This window comes from Mastigoproctus giganteus, chromosome 7 (assembly GCF_048544385.1).
Source record: "Mastigoproctus giganteus isolate SK-2022 chromosome 7, ASM4854438v1, whole genome shotgun sequence".
NCBI classification, from domain to species: Eukaryota; Metazoa; Arthropoda; class Arachnida; order Uropygi; family Thelyphonidae; genus Mastigoproctus; species Mastigoproctus giganteus.
In genome coordinates, this window is record NC_143581.1 from 84,383,100 (window position 1) to 84,403,982 (window position 20,883).

Genomic DNA, 20,883 nt, shown 5'->3' on the forward strand with positions numbered 1-20,883 from the left:
GGTTAATATATCACTGCATTGTATTTCTCTTTGAAGATTTTTAGGGTGATTAGCATCACGATTGATGTCAGATGGTTCAGGTTTGGAGCTTGAAGGCCACAAAGGAGAAAAACAGTTTGAGTCCATAATGGCTCTTTTTGGCCCTAGGGGTTTAACTTTACCACTCAAATGACCAGCCCCACCAAGGAGAGGTAGGAGCAGCACCACTTGGTGGCAAAGCATAGAGGTTGGTAGAGCTTTACAAAATTAAAAACTGTTAAAAAATTTTAAAGAAAAAGGTACTTTCCTTCTTCTGGACCTTCTTCTTAATGCTTTTAATAAAATACTTAACAGAAAAATTTAATAAGTAACAGACAAAAATAGGAAAATTCTGTCACAGAGATAAAATGCTCATTAAGCTCACACAAATTGCTTGGCCATGGAAACACTTAGCACCCAGGAGAGGGATCAGAAGTAAAGGCAGTATGATGTGGTGATAAAGATGACAAAGTCTAGAAGTGTAAAGTATAAAATACTTAGTATAAACTAAGTATTTTATATAAGTACTTAAAGAGTCCAATGTAATTATTGGAGACTTAATTGCAGAAACCATTAAAATTAAATTACATGAGAATTCTGTTAATGTTTGCCAGCCATATCTAATCTCCAATTCGTGGTCTTTTACACATGTGTGAAGACAAATAATCCCTATTTAAGTTTCATGCTCAGCCCTATTCGGCAATTTTTATTCCTGTGATCACAACATACAGTCAAAAAGTGTTGTTAGCTTCAGGAAGAAAAATCGTTTTGCAATTTTTTACTTAATTTTTAATTGTGTTCAATTGTTTTTTAATTATTTTTTATTGTAATGTAAGATTTTAAATTTTTTAAATGTTTTCGTTTTAATTTCTGGAGAGTATCATACAGAAGTGTTCTACATATCATATTGAGGTAAACTTCTCTTATTCTTTTACAAATATTGATAACAACATAGAACGTACTGAGCATTGGAGCTTTGGTTCATACTAGCAACAATTAATTGCAAAAAAATTTACTTTTATGCCTTATGGGTAAATATACAATGAAATAAGCACTTTTCTCCAAAATAACAGCAATTTTTTTCTTATTTTATGAACCATAAGTAACAAAATGTTACATATGGTTCATATAATAACAAAAATTCTATGAAAGCAGTAGAATTTTTTTTTTTTTTTTTTTTCATTACTTTGCTCATACTAGGATGATAGGTAGCTATATAACCAGAAAACAGAACAAAGTGTGCACTAATATTTCATTGGTCCCCCCCTCCCCCGCTTTGATGACTGCTGCACATCGACTTGATAAAGTTCAATTTATCCCTGAGATATCTCATTGTATCAAACATGGATTAATGACTCCTGCGGCATCTAAGTGTTTTTGGTTTCCTTTGTATTACTGAAACACCTGTTTTATTTCAACAATTTTCAAATGAATTGAGGTCTATATTGTTCCCAGGTCATATTACTATGCAAATTGACTTAACCTTTAACCATTTTTGCAACTGTGGACAGTAAAAACAGTGAAATGAATTACATCTATTTAAGCAAGAGTGTGACAATTCATAAACTTAAAACTTTTGCTAGTTTTGTGAAGTAGTACTTATGGTTTTGACTCTATTACATGGAGTAGAGCTCCTGAAAAATGAAATTGGCAACATCCCCATAGTGATCTCTAATGTGGGAAGTAATTTGGTCTCAAGAATGTCCTTGTACACCTCAGAATTCACTGTACCCTTCATAAATTCAAGATGATCACTCCTCTATGTGAAGTACAGCTCCATATCATTTGAGATGCCAAATGTTTCACTGTGGAAACAATAGTCAGGATGAAATTCTTCTCTTCATCTTACAGTCTGTTGGCCATCCAAACCATGTGAGTTGAATTTTGATTCATCAAAGAAAATAACATATCCACTGATACTCAGACTAACTAGCATGCTCTTTTGCCCATTTTAGATGCTGGGCTTTCATTTTTTGAATCAACAGTGGTGCAAAAAATTTACATACTGTAGCAGTATTTGCCTTTACTCCTGTATCCTCCTTCCTCCCCAACTGCATTGAGATTTACTGATGAGGATCTTCTGTTTCAGATACACAGACAGACTAGAAGTCTGTTGTGCACTGCAGAAGTTATTCAAGCACACCTACTTCCTTTCTTTCTGTTTAGACTGCCAGTTCCCTCTGCATTCAACACAGCAGCAACACTTTTCCTACATGATGTTAATTGTGAAAACATGGCCATTGCAATAGCAGAGAATACTGGGCTCATGGCATATGCACTGTATATATACTTCCGTCAGGGTGATGCAATCATGTATGGCACATGACATCATATACGAGAGCTTGCCAGAGATGGATAATGCAACAGAAATTTGGTGAATTTTGCAAGCGATGAAATTTTTTTAGCATCACTGTATAAGTTTGCTTTCGGGCATTGTTTGTCAATACTAATCTATAAAAATACTAATGGGGTGGGCATTTTATTCTCATTCTGGAAACCATCTGAGATTATGTAGGGTTTTGGCATTTGTTCCTCATTTGAAAAAAGTTTGGATTGAAAACCGTGTCATTAGATTTTTTTTTTTTGGTCCCACATCAGTGATTCTGAGTTTTGTCAGCTCACATGACATGCAAATTGGCATGTTACGCTGCTGAAAAGACTTCCCAACATATAGAGAAAATGCACATACTCTGTTCATTACCTCAAACTTGCAACTAATTGTTCGGTTGGCCTCTCTTACACAATCAATCCATTCTGAGATATTTCAGTGGTTTCATCACCTTGTTTTAAACAAATTTAAAATTCACTGGTAAATAATGAACATCCCACACCACTTTATAAATCCATCTTCAAAAAAATACCTGACTACATTGTCCTGCCTTCAAATTGAGTAGTACTGCTGAAAATATATATTTCAAATTGTAAAAATTCATTTTATACCAATTACACCAAAGATCTGACACTGATTTTACTTTCATTTATCAAGGAGAATTACCAAAACTCTAATGCAAGCCATGTGGAAATATGTTATAACTAGAGAATGGAAAAAAAAAATGCAAATAAGGATAAAGTAAATTCTAAATTACATTTTAATAAATTAAAAATAACTTTTCAATAAATTCTTTAGTCTTTATAATAACTATACCCCAATTAAAAATGTCAACTTACCTACTACCATATGAAGTCTCTTCTTCTTTCAGCAATGTTGAAAGAAGATTGAGAATCTTACGAAGATGACCACTACTGGGAGGTGGTACTACAGATACAGAAGCAAGAATAGGAGAGTTATGTCCAGAAGCAGAGCTGTTACTGCTTCCAGGAGACATGTTTGTCATGTTTTGATTTATTAGAGAACTACTGGAAATGAAATGAGTGTGCCTGAAAAACATTAACAAAATATAAAAAAGGAAAAAAAAAAAATTGTTTTTCTATTTATGTCATACATCCTATAGAAAGATCTCTAAAGTATGTATACCATTTTCCAGCAATATTCACAATTACAGAAAATATATATTCCAACTTCAAAGGCTACAAACATAAGAATCAAAATAGTTAGTGGCACTGTTGTAAACTGCATCAATAACTTCCAATCAAAAAATAATTTAAAAAATATGTAGTTATAACAAAGCTACAATAACTAAAACCATTCACTTGTTATCCTAAAAGATATAAACACAAAAACATTAAGTTATACAGATATAAAGATAACTAAAAAATGTTATCTCATATTGTGAATACCTTCACAAGTAGTTACCATGATATTGCACTACCTCAAATAAGTAACACTTCACCAATGGAAAAGACTACTATTACTTATTCTCAGCAGATACCATCACTCAGATGGCACTGTTTCGGGGCTTTTGGCTTCTCCTCAGTGGGTGGGTGGGCGGGTACCCTGTGTTGCAATGATGCCCAGTTGCGAGGTATAATTTAAACAATGAGACATGCCTAATAGAGTACAAGTAACTAACATTACATAATACATTTGGGGCAATAGCCTCAGATTACACAGAATTTACTAGCATATAAGTTAGCCAACTACTAAGTAGTTGAGAAATGGCATCATTTTAACTTCTATGTAACCTGAGGCTACTGCCCTAAATGTATTATGTAATCTTAATTACTTGTACACCACCAGGCATCTCTCATATTATAAAGTTATACTTCCAACTTGGTTGCCATCATTGCAACACCAGGACCTGCCCACCCTCTGAGGCGCCTCCGTAGCCAGGTGGGCAGGAGCAGCAGTGCATAGCACATGCTTCTTGATTAGACCGGGGTTCGAGCCCATGACCACCAAATACAGAGGATGCGGAAATGTCAGGGAATGACCACCGCATATCCCCGGAGCAATATGGCCTTAGTTGCTAATGCTCCTAAAAACCAAATAACAAACAACAGCCCACTCACCGATGAGGAGCCAACAAGCTCCAAAACGGTACTGTCTGGGTGGTGGTATCCGCTGAAAATCAATAATAGTAGTCTTCTCCACTGGTGAAACATTACTTATTCTAGGTAGTGCAATATCATGGTAACTCCTTATGAAGGTATTCGCAATATGAGATATACTTAAATTATGCCATTAGTTGGCTACATATAGACATGATGCTCTAGCACTAACTTATAAGCTAGTGAACTTCTACGTAACTTGAGGCTATTGCACTAATGGATTAATGAAGAATTTATGTGGTGAAAAACATGTTTGTTCAAAGTAAATATAAGTAACTGCCCTATCTTTTTTGTCATGCAGTATGGCCCATATCATACTGTCTGTGTGTTATGGAGGTTTAATAGCACATAAGCTTTTAGGGCTATAGTGCACCTATTCATTATGAAACGCAAAAAACAAAATTTAGTTGTAATGTCTTGATTTTTATTACGGTGATCTTTCAGAATTTATGATAAAGTCCAATTTTTTTTCAGAAAAGAGAAAAATTCATTGATATTTGCTTCCTCGCCAATAATATGCTTTAATGTCATCGGTTCTCTCACAGATTTGTCAGGGAAGACAGGACAGATGCTCTGTCCTGTTGATACTGTGGGCAGTCAATTAGGATATGTTCACTGATAAATGTGCTCAACAGTGTGGACACTGAGGAGGATCCTCTTCTGTGAGTAAATGGAGGTGAGTCAGATACGTATGTCCTATTCATGCCCGTGCAAGTACCACTTCCTCTCTTCACACTGTTTTGGTGATAGAGTGCCAAAGCTTTGTGTGCTGTTTCAACTGACAGAGTTTACTATTGGTTTGGGGTGCCATAGATCTTTCCATTGTGTGAGACATGCTGTTTGTATGATGTGATTGTAGTCAGAGGCTGGAACATGGATGGAGTTTAAATAAAAAGTTGATGGATTTTTAGCAGTTTTGTCAGCGAGTTCGTTCCCCTTTATCCCCGAATGTGCTGGGATCCAGCAAAAGGTCACTGATTGATAACATTCTTCAATTTGCAATAAGAGACTTCTGATTTGATTTAACACAGGGTGAACCTGGTAGGAGGAATTTTGCATTGCTGTAATTGAGCTGAGCAAGTCCATGTATACTATGTATTTTGCAGAAGGGTAGTGATTCAGATTTTCTAAGGCTAACTTTATTGCATGGAGTTCTGCTGAGAAGCTGCTATATATACTGAGCTGGAAGAGCAGCCAAAATGATTGTAGAATGAAATACTGCCGCTGCTCCAATGGCTGAATGTGATTTGGCGCCATCAGTATATATTGGCAAAAAATCAGCATATTTTTGAATTTGGCTTGCATGGAGTTGTTTCACATTGATTATTAGTAGGCGATTCTTTCCCCACTTGTGAAGGTAAGTATTGCAGGTTAATTGCAGAGGGGGAGTCCAAGGTGGTTGAGAGTAATTCATTACTTGTTGCCTGTTGAAAACAGGAACATTTCAACTCTGTGTTAATTCAATAAGGCGTAAACCTGCTGGTCTTATTTTAGTGGGTTTGTTTCTATAAAGATTTTACAGTGGTGGATTAAAGAAATATGGCTCAATAGAATGCTGCCAGCAACTTTGTATTCGGGCTGCATACTTAATTTAACACAGAAGCAGCATTTTTCTGCAGAGGTAAAGAGGGCAATCATTAGCTTCAATATATAAACTATGAGTAGAAGATGTCCTGAAAGCATCAAGTGCAATCCGCAATGCTGTATAGGTATAGGATCCAGCCATAGTAGATTAGTCTTATGGGCAGAATCATAGAGTGGAGCACCATAACCCAAACAGGATCTGATCAGTGCTCTATATACAAGAGAACTTGCATTTTTCTGCAGAGGTAAAGAGGGCAATCATTAGCTTCAATATATAAACTATGAGTAGAAGATGTCCTGAAAGCATCAAGTGCAATCCGCAATGCTGTATAGGTATAGGATCCAGCCATAGTAGATTAGTCTTATGGGCAGAATCAGAGTGGAGCACCATAACCCAAACAGGATCTGATCAGTGCTCTATATAAGAGCAGCAAAGATGTACGGTCTACTCCAAAAGACAAGGCAGATAAAGCTCTTAGTATGTTTAGTTTTTTGAGGCAGGAAGTACGTACAAATTTAATGTGCTCAAGGAAATTTAGTTTCCTGTCAAGAATTAATCCTAAGAATCTGATGTCAGTCACTGGAATGGTAAAGTTTGACATCTGAAGTTTAGGATCTGTATGCATTTTCCGTTTATTACAAGATTACAAAAGCGGATCGTAACAGTCTTCTGCTGCGATAGACGATAGCCATTTAAACTTGCCCACCTTTGGACTTCATTCAGGGATATCTGCAGTTGCCATTCAATGGATCTTATGTTCTGCAAATGGCAAGAGATAGAGAGATCATCGGCATAAAGGTAGGTCTGAACAGTATTTGGAAGTTCTTTTGTGATGGAATCGATTCTAAGGGCAAAAAGGGTTGCACTCAGTACAGATCTCTGTGGCACTCCTTCTTCCTGTGAAAATGTTGCAGAAAGTGAGTTGTGATATTGAACTTGGAACAAATGATTCTGGAGAAAGTTCCTAATGAATATGGGCAGGTTGCCTCGTAGACCAAGAGCATAAAGGTCACTGAGAATGCCATGTAGTATCAAATGCCTTCTCTATGTCTATGGAAACCATAACAAGATGTTAATTTTTTTACAAAGGCATTACGAATTGCAGACTCAGCTTTGATCATGAGATCTAACCTGTTCTTACGAAATCCATGCTGATCCTTACTCATTAGGTGTTCGATGATCCAAACAAGTCAATTGTGGATAATTTTTTTCAATTAATTTACCGAGGCAACTGGAGAGAGAAATTGGTCTGTAACTGTACGGACTAGTAGGATCTTTTCCAGGTTTCAAAAAGGCAATGCCAAGAGCTGGGATAAATGTTTTCCAGAAATATTCAGTTATAATAGGCCAGCAATATTTGCAAATTTTTGTCACCAAGGTTTTGTAACATGATATAAGATATTCCATCTGGCCCAGTGGCATGGTTGCGTGTTGTTTTAATGGCATGTAGAAGTTCAGAATATTAAAGAGGTGGTTATACGGAAGGGAAACTGAGGTTCTAAAGTTGAGGGCACATAGTTCAGTTGTGGTTTTTATTTTCTGGAAATCCGGAGAATAATTTGATGCCACAGAAACTTGGGCAAAGGTTTTACCCAAGGCATTTGCTATGTCCTCAAGAGCAGAGAGTTCTTGCCCATTCCATGAAAGAATTGGTGAAGGGGTTGTTGGAAATTTGCCAAAAATCTGCCTAATTTTCTTCCATATTAATCTGGAGTTAGTGTTTCTATTTATGGTAGATGCAAACCGAATCCAAGAATTCTTCTTGGCTTGCCTCTGTATGAGACGTGCTTTGGCCCTTAATTTCTTGCAGTTGATAAGATTAGCTGCGGTTGGGGATTTACGAAATAAATTCCATGCTTTATTTTTTAACTTCTTTGCTTTTGTGCACTCTTCATTGCACCAATAGTTAAGGTGCTGTCGGGACTGGGGATTCGACAATGGAATTGAACAGTTGGCTGCAGATAGTAGGTGTGAAGTGATATAATCTGTGGCTCCATCTATCGACTGTGTTCGTATAAATTTCTCATACAGAGTGACAGCTGACTGAAATTTGACTCAGCTGGCTCGAGAGAACTTCCATTTCTTGCAGGCTTTGGCTAATGGTGGTTGTGCAGTGAGCAAATCACAAATAATTGGAAAATGATCACTGCCCATGGGATCGTCCATAAAAGACCATTCCACGAATGTAAACAGAATCGGTGAGCATATCGAGAGAGAGAGAGAGAGATCAATTGCAGAAGTTTGTCCAGTTGGCAATTGTATGTGAATAGGTGCACCGGTATTAAGAATGGTAAGGTTTTGCTTATCTATGAAGGTTTCAATCAGTCGGCCATGCCTATTCAATTTAGTAGATCCCCATAAGGAGTGGTGGCCATTGAAATCCCCCAAGAGACAGACAGGGGAAGGTAGCTGTTTTAACAGGTTTTCAAGATCTTGGTAAGAGAAGGTATGACTTAGTGGGAGATAAATTGATACTAATGTTAACTAAATTTAGGTTATCAAACGTACAGCAACAACTTCAATTTCAGTTTTCAAAACAATTTCCTTGGTTGGGATCTTTGAGCTGACCAAAATGGCCACATCCCCACAGGCAGAAGTTGAAGTATTACGATCATGTGGACAGATAGAGCAGTTCTTTATGCTGGCAGAAATTTGAGTTAGACAGGTTTCCTGTATACAAAAACCAACTGGAGAGTAGCGGTGTTGAATAGCGGAGAGTTAAGTGTTGAATATCGTTAAAGTTGCTATGAAATCCTCTACAATTCCATGGAAGAATATAAGGCATTATTGGTGTTTAGTAGGAGAAGCTGTATCTGACTGTTTTTTTTGATGTGACTAGTTTATGGCATTCAGGTTTCGGTTTGTCTTTTTTGAAGAAGAATGGCCAACCGGTGTCCATATCTTCTTCCACATATATTTCTAAGACTGGGTCTTCCTGTCTGGATGAGTCAATTTATCCATGGATGTGTCCTGAATATTCGTTTTTATGTTTGAGCCTCGCTTATTTGATGCAACATTCATTGGAGGAGGAGGAGGAAGAGAAGGAGATTTCGCTGGTACTGTAGGAGCAGTATTGCTTGTCTGGTTCAACTGTTTGGAAATATTGGCCTGTTGCTGGGAGAGAACAGTTCGTGGCCAGTCAGAAATTGAGGTATTTGAAGGGACTGTAACATCAGTCTGGGTGGCCACTGACTGATATTTTTGTGCAACACTGGCATATGTACGTTTAGTAATACTGGGAGCAATTAATTTTCTCGCTTCTTGAAAGCTTACTTTATTTTCAATTTTATACTTCACAATTTTCTTTTCAGTTTTCCACCTGTCGCATGTCCTAGAATAAGCGAGATGGTTGCCTTTACTGTTAGGGCAGATAATTTCTGTTGCTGAACAATCATTTTGAGTATGATCATAGGACCCACAGTTGGGACAAACTGGGTTTCCTCTGCATGCCGTTTGAGAGTGGCCATACTTTTGGCACTTATAGCATCTCAATGGATTAGGGATGTAGGATCTAATGCAGCAAAGAAGATAACCTGCTTTTATGGAAGAAGGTAGGTTTGGGGTATTAAAAGTGAGTATAATATTCCTTGTAGGTGCGAGTGCATTGTCCTTTTTAATCATGATTCTTTTTCCTGCAATTACATTTTGCTCCTGAAGTTCTTGACTTATCTCCTCCTCCTCCTCTGAGACATTCAATAGGTCCCAGCTGGATATAATACCCTTAGATGTGTTTAGGGTACATGGGGAGAAACTTTTACTGAAATTCCAGGAAAATTTGTAACATTCAATAGATGCTCCGAATGTTTCCTGCTGATTGTTTCTACTAGTAGGTCTCTTGATTGCAGTCGCTTCAAGTTTTAGGAGATCCTGCAAGACTTTTGAGGTGTTTTTGAATAAGAAAAGGAGACAATTTGGTGAGAGGCTGATCTGTAAGAGAGTGCATTATGAGAAATGCAGGAAAATCTATGTCTGAGGAGTTGGTCTTAAACCTCTTGGGTTGAGACTTGTCCTATTCATTTTCTATGTCTGGCCGAGAGCTTGTCAGCTCTAATGGAGGAAACTTACTGTGTTCCATAATTGCTCCTTTTGGCCCATGGCAGATTAACTGTTCTGCCAAGGCTTCCGGCCCCGCCACCGGTAGACAGGGGCAATGCCTGGTGTGACCAAGCGAGAAGTAGTAGGTGTTAGTAATAAATATATAAGAAATAAAGAAAGGAGGCTTTTCTTTCTTGCTCTGTAAAGTACTTTTTTAACAAGAGCTATTATTAAATAAATAAATTTTTTAAGGACAGGAACGTAAAAGAACTATGAATCACTTTTTGGAAAATTGCATTTTAAGCACAGAGAATTCGCTCAGTCACAATCGCTTGACACCCCGAGCCCCATATCATACTGCTTGACAAAAGAGATAGGAATGGTGAGATTTAATATTCCTTATATTTCAGGGAGGCAGCATGAGCTTGCATGTATACTTCCATGTGCATCAATACTAAAAGCATAGTAAATAAATTTGATGAATTTGAAGTGCTGGTCTAGAAAAGTGCAGACATAGTTGGAATATTACAGATGTGGTGACACTCAGATATAAGGGATGCAGAATTTTAATATGGGGAGTACAATATGTACAGAAAGGTGTAAGCCTTAGCTCACCAAAAAAAAAAAAAAAAAAAGGGTCAAGGAATGTTTTCCTCGAAAAGACCATTTTCCTGGAAATGGCCAGGCCAGGAATTATACGGCGAAATGAACAGAAAGGGTTTTAGATGGTCAAGGACAAAAGGATTAATCAAAGCTTGGACAAAAATAAGGGGAGGGGAAATGAGAACATAATTTGGTATATAAGGAATTGAGTGGTGGGAAAATGAGTTGGTCTTTTGGGTAAAGCTTTGGAGGTGTCTAGAGGCTGTGTAGTAGTTGTGTACTGGAGAGTATGCCGAAAAGGGTTTTGGATCAGGGAAAATTAGCTGAAAATGAGCAGAGTAGGCTAAAAGGATTTTGAGTGATTTTCGACTAACCGTAGTTAAGTATATGTGAAAGGATATGAAAAAAGGATATGATGGTCCACTAGCACCTGAGTCCTGTCTGATAGTCCTAAAAGGGAGGAAGAAGGGAAAAAAAGGTCCCAAATTGCAAGCCCCAGAATGGAAAAATCAAAATGAAACTGGCCCAACCTGGCGATGGGAAAAAGTACTGTAAGTACACTTTATTCATACTATGTCTAGATTTTTGTCCTGATAAGAGGAATTAAAGGTAAAGGCAAGCTGTATTATTCCTGCTAAAAAAAAAAAAAGGGGGAGACTCAACTGACAAGTGTAATAAAAAGGGGAATTTTATCTGATTTCTAAAAGAAAAATGTTTAATTAAGTAGGAAAGACCCCTTGCTGAGAATTGGATTTATTGTAAAAGTGTAGCAATTGTGTATACGAAAAAAAAAGAGAAAGGGGTTTATATGTCATAAATAACTTGCTTGTGAAGTTAAAAGAACACGGGAAAATTCATCTTATTATCTGTAACAATATGGTATAACCTCATGCTTGAAATCTATATATTAAACATGTTGAAATTATATTTGTGTCTATGTTGTTTCACTTTATTCTAGTTTAACTTAAGATCCCTGGACACCTAAATGCAGTCAGTGGCCCAAGGTAATATAAAGTTAACCTAAATAAATAACACTAAGTGAACAAAATATATATATAAAAATAAATAATATATATATAATATAGGAAAAACGCAATGCCTACAAAGGACATAATGTTGATTGTCAAGTGGCACCATGAGAGTCCCCAACTCCACACAGACAGGATAGGGGGAGGGTTACATTCTTAGTTAAGAAGCACATAAAATCTAAGACAATACATCCAGTTGATATGGGTAGCTATAAGCACTGGGAAAGAAAATGTGAGAGTAGGAGAGAATTAAAGGGCTGACTCAGATGAGTACAACGAACAACTGCACAGAGAAATTGAGCAGGCCAGTAGATAAGAATGTCTTATAATGAGAGATTTTAACTTTCCAGATAATGATTGGTACTGGTGGGTTGGTCACTGACACATTAGCAGGACTTCTGTGGATTTATTGAATGACTATTTTCTACAGCAACGTGTTAGAGAGAAAATCAGAGGGAGTAATCCTCTTAATCTGATTACAAGGAGATAAAAAAAACACTGATCACAGTGTACTAATGATCACAGTGTACTAATGTTGGATTTACTTAAAGATGTAACTACCCTTGATGGTAGTTACATCTTTAAGTAAATCTTCAAGTTAATCTTGAAGAAAGTAAGGGTTCATAAAGATGACAACAGTAGTCTTAGACAGTTTTTAAATTATATACATTGGGACCAACTGAGGATGTTACCTTCAGCAAATGCTAAATGGGAATTATTCAAAGAATTAACCATAGAAGCTACTTGGCTTTTCATACCAACTAAGAAATACCATTCAAAGTATAAGTCTCTAAATGGATGTCAAACAAACTAATGAGACTCATGGCAGAGAAGAAAAATGCATGAGATGCACATAAATTACCAGGCAACACAGAAGTCAATGGTAGATATAAATTAGTCTATAACCACATCACAAAGGAGGTTAAACAATGAAGGCAGATTATGAGAAATTTTTGGCAAAGGATGCAAAGAAAGATAGCAAAGACTTCCCCCCCTTCCTTATGTAAACACTATAAGGAAGGGGATTAATTAAAGCCAAGTTTAGGCCAAAATGGATGTCAGATGAACTAATGAGGCATATGGCAGAGAAGAAAAATGCATGGGATACTTACAAATTAACACATGACACAGAAGCCTATGATAGATACAAGTTGATATGCAACCCAAGTTACAAAGGAGGTTAGGCAGGCGAAGGCAGATTACGAGAAATCCTTGGCAAGGGATGCAAAGAAAAACAGCAAAGAGTTCTTTACTTATGTAAACTCTAGAAGGAAGGGGATGAATCAGATTGGTCCACTTGATATTGATGGGTCAACTGTTGATGATCCTGCTCAGGTAGCTAACAAACTAAATGAATATTTTGCATCGACATTCACACATGAGGAGTTATTCAGCAAGGGGAATGCCAGAGGTGTATTCAACTCTAGCAGTAAGCTACAGAATCTTGAAGTAACTGGGAGTAAAGTGGAGGAGAAACTGTTGAAGATAAACACAAGAAAGGCACCCGGGGTGGATGGGATCTATCCAGTTATATTAAAGGAGGCAGCAAAGGAAGTAAGCAAACCCTTAGCCATAATTATGAGAGCTTCCTTGGACTCAGGGGAGGTACCCATAGACTGGAAATGTGCAAATGTGACCCCAATTCACAAAGGAGGATCAAAGGCTGCCACAAGTAACTATAGACCTGTGAGCTTAACTTCTGTTCCAGGAAAATTAATGGAGGCACTGGTTAAAGAAGCACTGCAGGATCATTTAGACAAGACTTCAGTTATAGCTCAGACACAGCATGGTTTTGTTAAGGGGAAGTCTTGCCTGACCAACTTGATTGGATACTATGATGCAGTCACAAAAGAAGTGGATGCAGGGAATAACTTTGATATTATATACTTGGATCTTAGAAAGGCTTTTGATACTGTTGCACATGGAAGACAGCTGCACAAATTGGAGCAGTGTGACATTGGAGGCAAATTGCTGCTATGGATAAAGGGGTGGTTGAGTGGGAGAAGACAGAGAGTGGTAATCAATGGACACTGCTCATCGTGGACTAATGTTATTAGTGGAGTCCCTCAGGGCTCAGTGTTGGGTCCATTATTGTTTTCTGTATTTATAAATGATATTGATGATGGTATATCAAGCTTAATGTCCAAGTTTGCAGATGATACAAAGGCTGGCAGGGTTGTCAAGGACACTACTGACACTACACTGCTGCAACAGGATCTGGAAAGGTTGAGCAGATGGGCTGAGAGCTGGCAAATGAAGTTTAACATTGACAAATGTAAAGTACTACACATGGGAAACAGCAACCCCAGAGCAACGTATCAACTCTGTGGTACTACACTGACAGTGGTAGAGAATGAAAGGGACTTGGGGGTGATTGTGCAGGCAGATATGAAGTTCTCTGAGCAGTGCAGACGGGCTGCAAGAGTAGCTCATGGAGTATTGTCAATGATATACAGGAATTTTTCCAGCAGGGATAAGGAGGTGATTATTCCATTGTACAAGGCAATGGTCAGGCCACACCTAGAGTACTGTATACAGGTCTGGAGGCCTCATTTCAAGAAGGATGTAGAGCTGCTGGAACGAGTACAGAGAAGGGCAACAAGATTAGTGAATGGAACAAAGGGGTGCTCTTACGAAGAAAGGCTTAAGTTTTGCAAATTATAGTGTCTGGAGACTAGGCACCAGCAAGGTGATCTGATAGAGGTGTATAAAGCCTTGAATGGTTTAAGCATGGTCAATGCTGATGGGATTCTTCCTCTAGCTCAGAAAAATCACCTGAGAGGGCATAAATTCAAATTGAGGAAAGACAGATGTAGGATAGACGTGCGGAAATTTGCCTTTAGCCAGCAGGTGGTTGGTTGGTGGAACAGACTGCCATCCCTTGTGGTGGAGGTTGATAGCCTAAATAAGTTTAAGGCTCAGCTGGACAGGTATTTTGAACGAACAGAGGGGTGAAGTGGAAGTGGGTTGTTTTTTTTTTTTTTTTTTGGCTGATGCTGCATAAGCTTGCTTTCTTGCATCAAATGCCTCTACTAATGCTAAATTGGTCGACTTGATATGATGGTTTTGACCGTTGGTGAACATGCTCAGGTTGCTGACAAACTGAATGAGTATTTGCATCTACATTTGCACATGAAGAATTCTTTAGGGAAGTGCATGCCAGAAGTTTATCAAACTCTAACAGGGAGCTAAGTGATTTTGAAATAACTAAAGAGATCGAAGCCAGGCAGAGGGAGAGGCCTACAAATATTTGGGGATGATGCAGGTTCAACAGCTACAGCACAAGGAAATTAAGGCCTGCCTGACTGAAAAATACCATCAGAGGCTCAGAAACTGGCTGAAAGCAAAGCTGAATGGAGGGAACACAGTTAAAGCCGTAAACACCTATGCAGTCCCAGTGCTAACATACTCCTTCGGTGTCATAGATTGGACTAACACCGAGCTGGAGAATATCATGAGAAAGACAAGGATAATGATGACCAAGAGCCGCCAACACCACCCAAGTTCTGCCATGGAGAGAACTGACAATTGCCCAGGGAGGAGGAAGGGGCATGATAGACCATATTGAGCAACAGAAGACAGCGATAGTTAATCTGAAGGATTACTTCCAGAAACACACACAGCAGCACTCCACCAGGCCATAGGAAAGATAGACAAGTGGTATACCCCACTCAACCTAAGCGAGGAGTCCCCCCCCCACAAAAGGAGGTACAAACCCCCAAAAGGAGGTACAAACGAAGCTAGAAAGATGGGCAGAGAAGATACTCCAGGGCAGACACTACAATGATCTCCATCAAGATCACATAGATAAAACTGCTTCCAATGCATAGCTCACGAGCGAGATGCTCTTCCCCAAGACTGAATGATTCATGCTCGCCATCCAAGACCAGGTAATCAACACCAGAAATTATAGAAAATACGTCGCCAAGGAGCCCAGAGTATCCAGTGATACATGTCAATGATGCCACCTGGCCTCAGAAACAATCCAACACATCACCACGGGGTGCAAGGTGATCACCCAGACTGAGTACACTCATAGACACGACCAGGTAGCAAAGATAATACATCAGAAGCTAGCAAGAAAATACCGGTTGACCAAAGAAAGTGTACCATAGTACAAGTACGAACCACAGGCAGTACTAGAGACCCCAACCCCCAAGCTGTACTGGGACTGCACCATAATAATGGGTAGGACAATCCTGCACAACAGACCAGATATAACCCTTGTGGACAAGAAGGAAAAGACTAACTATCTGATTGATACAGTGACACCCAACACTGGCAACCTGCAAAAAAACCATGGGGAAAAATCAGGAAGTACACAAACCTAAGACAGGAGATCAAAGAGATGTGTTTTGGAACAAGTAACAACCATGCCGATCATCGTGTCAACCACAGGTATGGTGCCAAAGACTCTACATAACAGCCTAGAAGCAATAGGTCTCGCAGCGAACTCCAGAAAGTCGCAATCCTGAACACTTGTAGGATAGTAAAAGAGTTCCTCGATGAAGTAACACCAGACGTAACAACAACCACCCTATGTACTTGGTAGCAATCCCCATCACGAGGAGGAATCCCCAATCAGGGAAAAATAATATAAGAGCAATAATAATAATAACACAAATGATGGTATGTTACTGCAACGGGAGCTAAAAACAATTAGGCAGAAGTGCTAATGAATGGCAATTAAAGTTTAACATTGACAATTGCAAAGAACTACATATGGGTAGCAGAAACTCCAGAGTAATGTACCAACTGTGTGGTACTACACTAAGAGAGTAGTGGAAACTGAAGAATTGGTAGTAATTGTGCAGGAAGATAAGTTCTCTGAGCAGTGCAGATGGGATGTGGACAGCTCATGAAATTTATCAATGAATTACAATTATCGTGAAATTTATCAATGATATACAGCGGTACCTTGGTTTGCGAGCATAATTCGTTCCGGAAACGTGCTCGTAATCCAAAGCACTCGTATATCAAGGCGAATTTCCCCATAAGAAATAATGGAAACCCAGATGATTTGTTCCAAAACTCAAAAATATTCATATATTGTAAAAAATTATTAATACAAAATACATACACACCTTTTTACATTTTTAATATTTAAATTACATAAAGCAATGAATTTATTAATTATTGGGTAGGACGACTTTCACTGTCACTAACGGAATCACTGCTATCTGTTGACTTTTTCTTTTTGTGCGACTTTAACAAGGAACCTATCCAATGACACTTGCTTTTGCTTCCTTTTGAGGATTTCACGGAAATATGACATTGCATTGTCGTTAAACAGATTCATCGCTCGCACTGCCACAGCCTTATTTGGGTGGTGCTTTTCTACAAAATTTTGCACTGATTCCCACATTTTACACACCTCCCTAATCGCATTTGAAGAGAGGGGTGTCTCCATTTTTTTCTTCTCCTCCTCCTCAGACGAGATCCCCTCCATAACCTCTTGCTGTTGCTCGCGATCCAGATCCATCAGTCGTCAGTTGTAAACTCCCAGCCATGTTCCTCCACCAGCTCTTGAATGCCGTCCTTATTCACCTCCAGTCCCATGGTCGTCCCCAAGGACACAATTTCATTGACAACTGGCAGCTCCTGTTTATGAGCAAACCCCTCAACGCAATCAGACCACAGTTTTCTCTAAGCAGAATTGAGGGTTCTCTTGGTGACCCCATCCCAGGCTTTATCGATGATCTTGAGGCAGTTTATGATGTGGAAATGATTTTTCCAAAACTCTCAGAGGGTAAGGTTAGTTCCTTTGGTCACCTCGAAGCATCGCTGAAAGAGTGCCTTGATGTAAAGCTTTTTAAAGTTCGAAATGATCTGCTGATCCATGGGCTGGAGTAATGGAGTAGTGTTGGGAGGAAGGAACTTGACCTTAATGAACTAGAATTCTTCCAGTAAGTCGTCCTCAAGGCCTGGAGGATGAGCAGGAGCATTATCCATAACCAGCAAGACTTTGAGTGGCAGTTTTTTTTCTAAAAGCTATTTCTTCACTGCAGAACCGAAGACCTCGTTGATCCACTCAACGAACAAGATACGAGTGACCCAAGCCTTGCTGGTGGACCTCCACATAACGTTTAATTGGCTCTTCTTTTTTTTTTTTTTTTTTTTTTGATTTGGTAGTTATTGGCGCATCGGCTTCTGTGGCCATATTGCACCTCCCAAGGTTTTTGCAGTACTTTGATCCAAGCCCGAGGCGGGAATCGAACCCGCGACCTTTGGGTTGCCGGGCAGGTACTTTACCCACTCGGCTAGCCCGGTCGGCAATTGGCTCTTCTGCACTTTGTATTTCTTGAAGGCTCGTGGATTCTCAGAATGATACACGAGCAGGGGCTTGACTTTGAAATCACCGCTTGCATTAGCACGCAGCAAGAGGGTGAGACGGTCTTTCATGGGCTTGTGACCGAGCATTGCATTCTCTTCTCCTGTAATGTAGGTCCTCTTTGGCATCTTTTTCCAAAAAAGCCCCGTCTCATCGCAATTAAAAACTTGTTGCGGCAGGTAACACTCGGAAAGCACGAGCTTCTGGAACTCTGCAACGAACGCCTCAGCTGCCTTATCGTCCAAACTCGCAGCCTCCCCGTGCCTCACAACACTATGGATGTCACTTCTCCTCTTAAAGTTTTCAAACCATCCCCTGCTCGCCTTGAAGCCTTCTTCGTTTTCTGTAGATGTACTTGGCAGTTTACTTACGAGGTCGGCATACAAGGCCTTTCCCTTCTCACAGATCAAGTTCTCGGTCACAGTATCACCTGCTAGTTGCTTCTCGTTTATCCACACCAAAAGCAACTTTTCTACATCTTCCAGAATACGTGGCCATTGCTTTGATATTTTCGTGACTCCTTTTGCTACATCTAGTCCCCTTAGTTCTTGTTTCTTCTTTAATATTGTGCAATTCGTTGACGTAGACTTCTTATAAAATCTTGCGATGGCGGCCACTTTCATACCTTGTTCATGCTTCCCGATGATTTTCTTCTTAATTTCTACCGTAATCACTCCTTCTTCTTACCGCCTTCCTTTTCAACCCTTTTTTCCATTGGGGCCATTTTCGTAGTGTACAGTTAATAAAGAACAGTCACTACATTTGAACACAAAATAAAAAAAATGCTTTATGCACATACACGTGGTCACAACGCTAGCACGAAGGTTCACTACGATGGTGACTGTATACGAATGAGGTATGCCGACTGAGATCGAACATGCGGGACGATTACCCGATCAGCATGTGATCACGTGACGCTCAGCAAGACCTCGCTCGTTTATAAAGTTAAAATTTATTAAAAAATTTTGCTCGTCTTGCAAAACACTCGCAGACCAAGTTACTCGCAATCCAAGGTACCACTGTACAGGAATTTTGCTATCAGGGAAAAAATGTGATTTTCCCATTGTATAAGGCAGTGGTGAGGCTACATCTTGAATACTGCATATAGGTCTGGAAGCCTCATTTTATGAAGAATGTAGATCTGATGGAACAAGTACAGAGAAGGGCAACAAGATTGGTGAGAGGAGCAGAGGGTTGCTATTACCAAGAAAGGTTTCATGTTCTGCAAATTTCAGCTTCTAGAGAGTAGGCACCTGCAAGATGATCTGATTGAGGTGTTTAAGGTTTTTAATAAACTGATCAACCTCAATGCTAATGGGATTCTTTTTCTTGACCGAACTACTCACACATGAGGGAGCATAAATTGAAATTGAGGAAGGACAGTTGTAGAATAGATGTGTAGTCAGCAGGTGGCTGATTGCTGGAATAAACTTCCATATGTTTTGGTGGAAGCTGATAGCTTAAATAAATTCAAGGAAGAAACTATTGACAGGAAACTATTGGAAGAAATGAATAGGTGGAATGGAAAGAGGGTGTTTTTTTTATATAAGCTTACGTTCTTGCAGCATTGGCCACTGCTAATCAATATCCTTACCCAGTCTCTAATGCATTAAGGGCTTATACCTCAAGCTACGAAAGAGTTAAACTATGTATATTTTAGTGCACTTGCATCATTTATACACAGCCAATTATAGATTAGCAAATTTGCAATAGCGGCATTGTTCTACCCACCCACCGAAGAAGGGCCAAATAGCCCTGAAACGGCGCCATCTAGGTGGTGGTATCCACTGAAAATAAGTAACAACAGTATTCTCCTTCGGTTGAAGTGTTACATATTCGAAGTAGTACAATGCCATTCCCTATCTCTTCCATCATGCAGTATGATTGATGACTTTTGAGGTTATGATGAACGTCGTGGCGAGATCCAATATTCCATACATTTCGTGGGTACAGCTCTAAAACGGTGTTCGCAGGCCGGCCGTTAGTTAGTACACCGGACCGAAACTATTGATAACTCTCTAGGAGGCTTCTGGATCAGCTAGTGTATAATCTTGCTACCTCTACTCTGCCATGATAGTGACTGGAAGAAGTCCGAGTAGTGTGAATGCGGGGAGCATTGTCGAGGCCACGTTATGTCAAGGACCTGGGTATATTCTTACCATGTGTACGCCATATACAAAAATTTCATTACTTCATACAGCATGTCCCACCCACTTTTTCTTACTATTGAATACACCATGAATTGTCAAACTAATAGAGCAAGCTTATTTGCGAAAGGATCTAAACCTCCCAAGCACTTCCTAATTCATTTCACAAATATACGTGGTCTCAATTCTAATCTCAATGATGTCCATTTCCACTTGCAGTCTGCCAAACCCCATGTACTTTTTCTGACAGAATCTCAGTTATCAGTTGATTCAACTACTGCTCATCTCAGATGCCCAAATTATTCGCTGTATGATTCCTTTCGCCTCAAAGGTGGTACTTGTGCATATGTCTGTTCTGATATTCCCTGTCAGAGATTTGGCAATTTGGAATCTCCTCTCTTTGATCTTCTCTGGCTTAAAATCTCTCTACCTCACTGTGCAAAATTCATCTGTTGTCTCTACCGTTCTCCCAACTCCACTAATCACTTGGAACTCTTTGACTTCCTCTCTTTGCAACTTGACTTTCTCCAGTCCAACTTTCCTAACAGTGAGGTAATTTTCCTTGGTGATTTTAATGTTCACAACTCCGGCTGGCTTCCGTTTTCTAGTCACACCGACCCAGCAGGTCGAGATGCTGAGGCTTTTGCAATTACTAATGATCTAGCAAAGATTGTTCATTTACCTACA

General features: G+C 39.2%; 1 protein-coding gene across 1 annotated transcript in view; it reads right to left on the reverse strand.

Annotated features, from left to right (window-relative positions):
- The window catches only part of nonC (serine/threonine-protein kinase Smg1), a 1,411,261-nt gene that overhangs the window by 1,100,401 nt on the left and 289,977 nt on the right, over positions 1–20,883 (reverse strand). Inside the window, exon 15 of the mRNA XM_090378365.1 lies at positions 3,187–3,396. Within this exon, the coding sequence (XP_090234491.1) occupies positions 3,187–3,396 (210 nt within the window). The remainder of the gene's footprint in view (positions 1–3,186; positions 3,397–20,883) is intronic.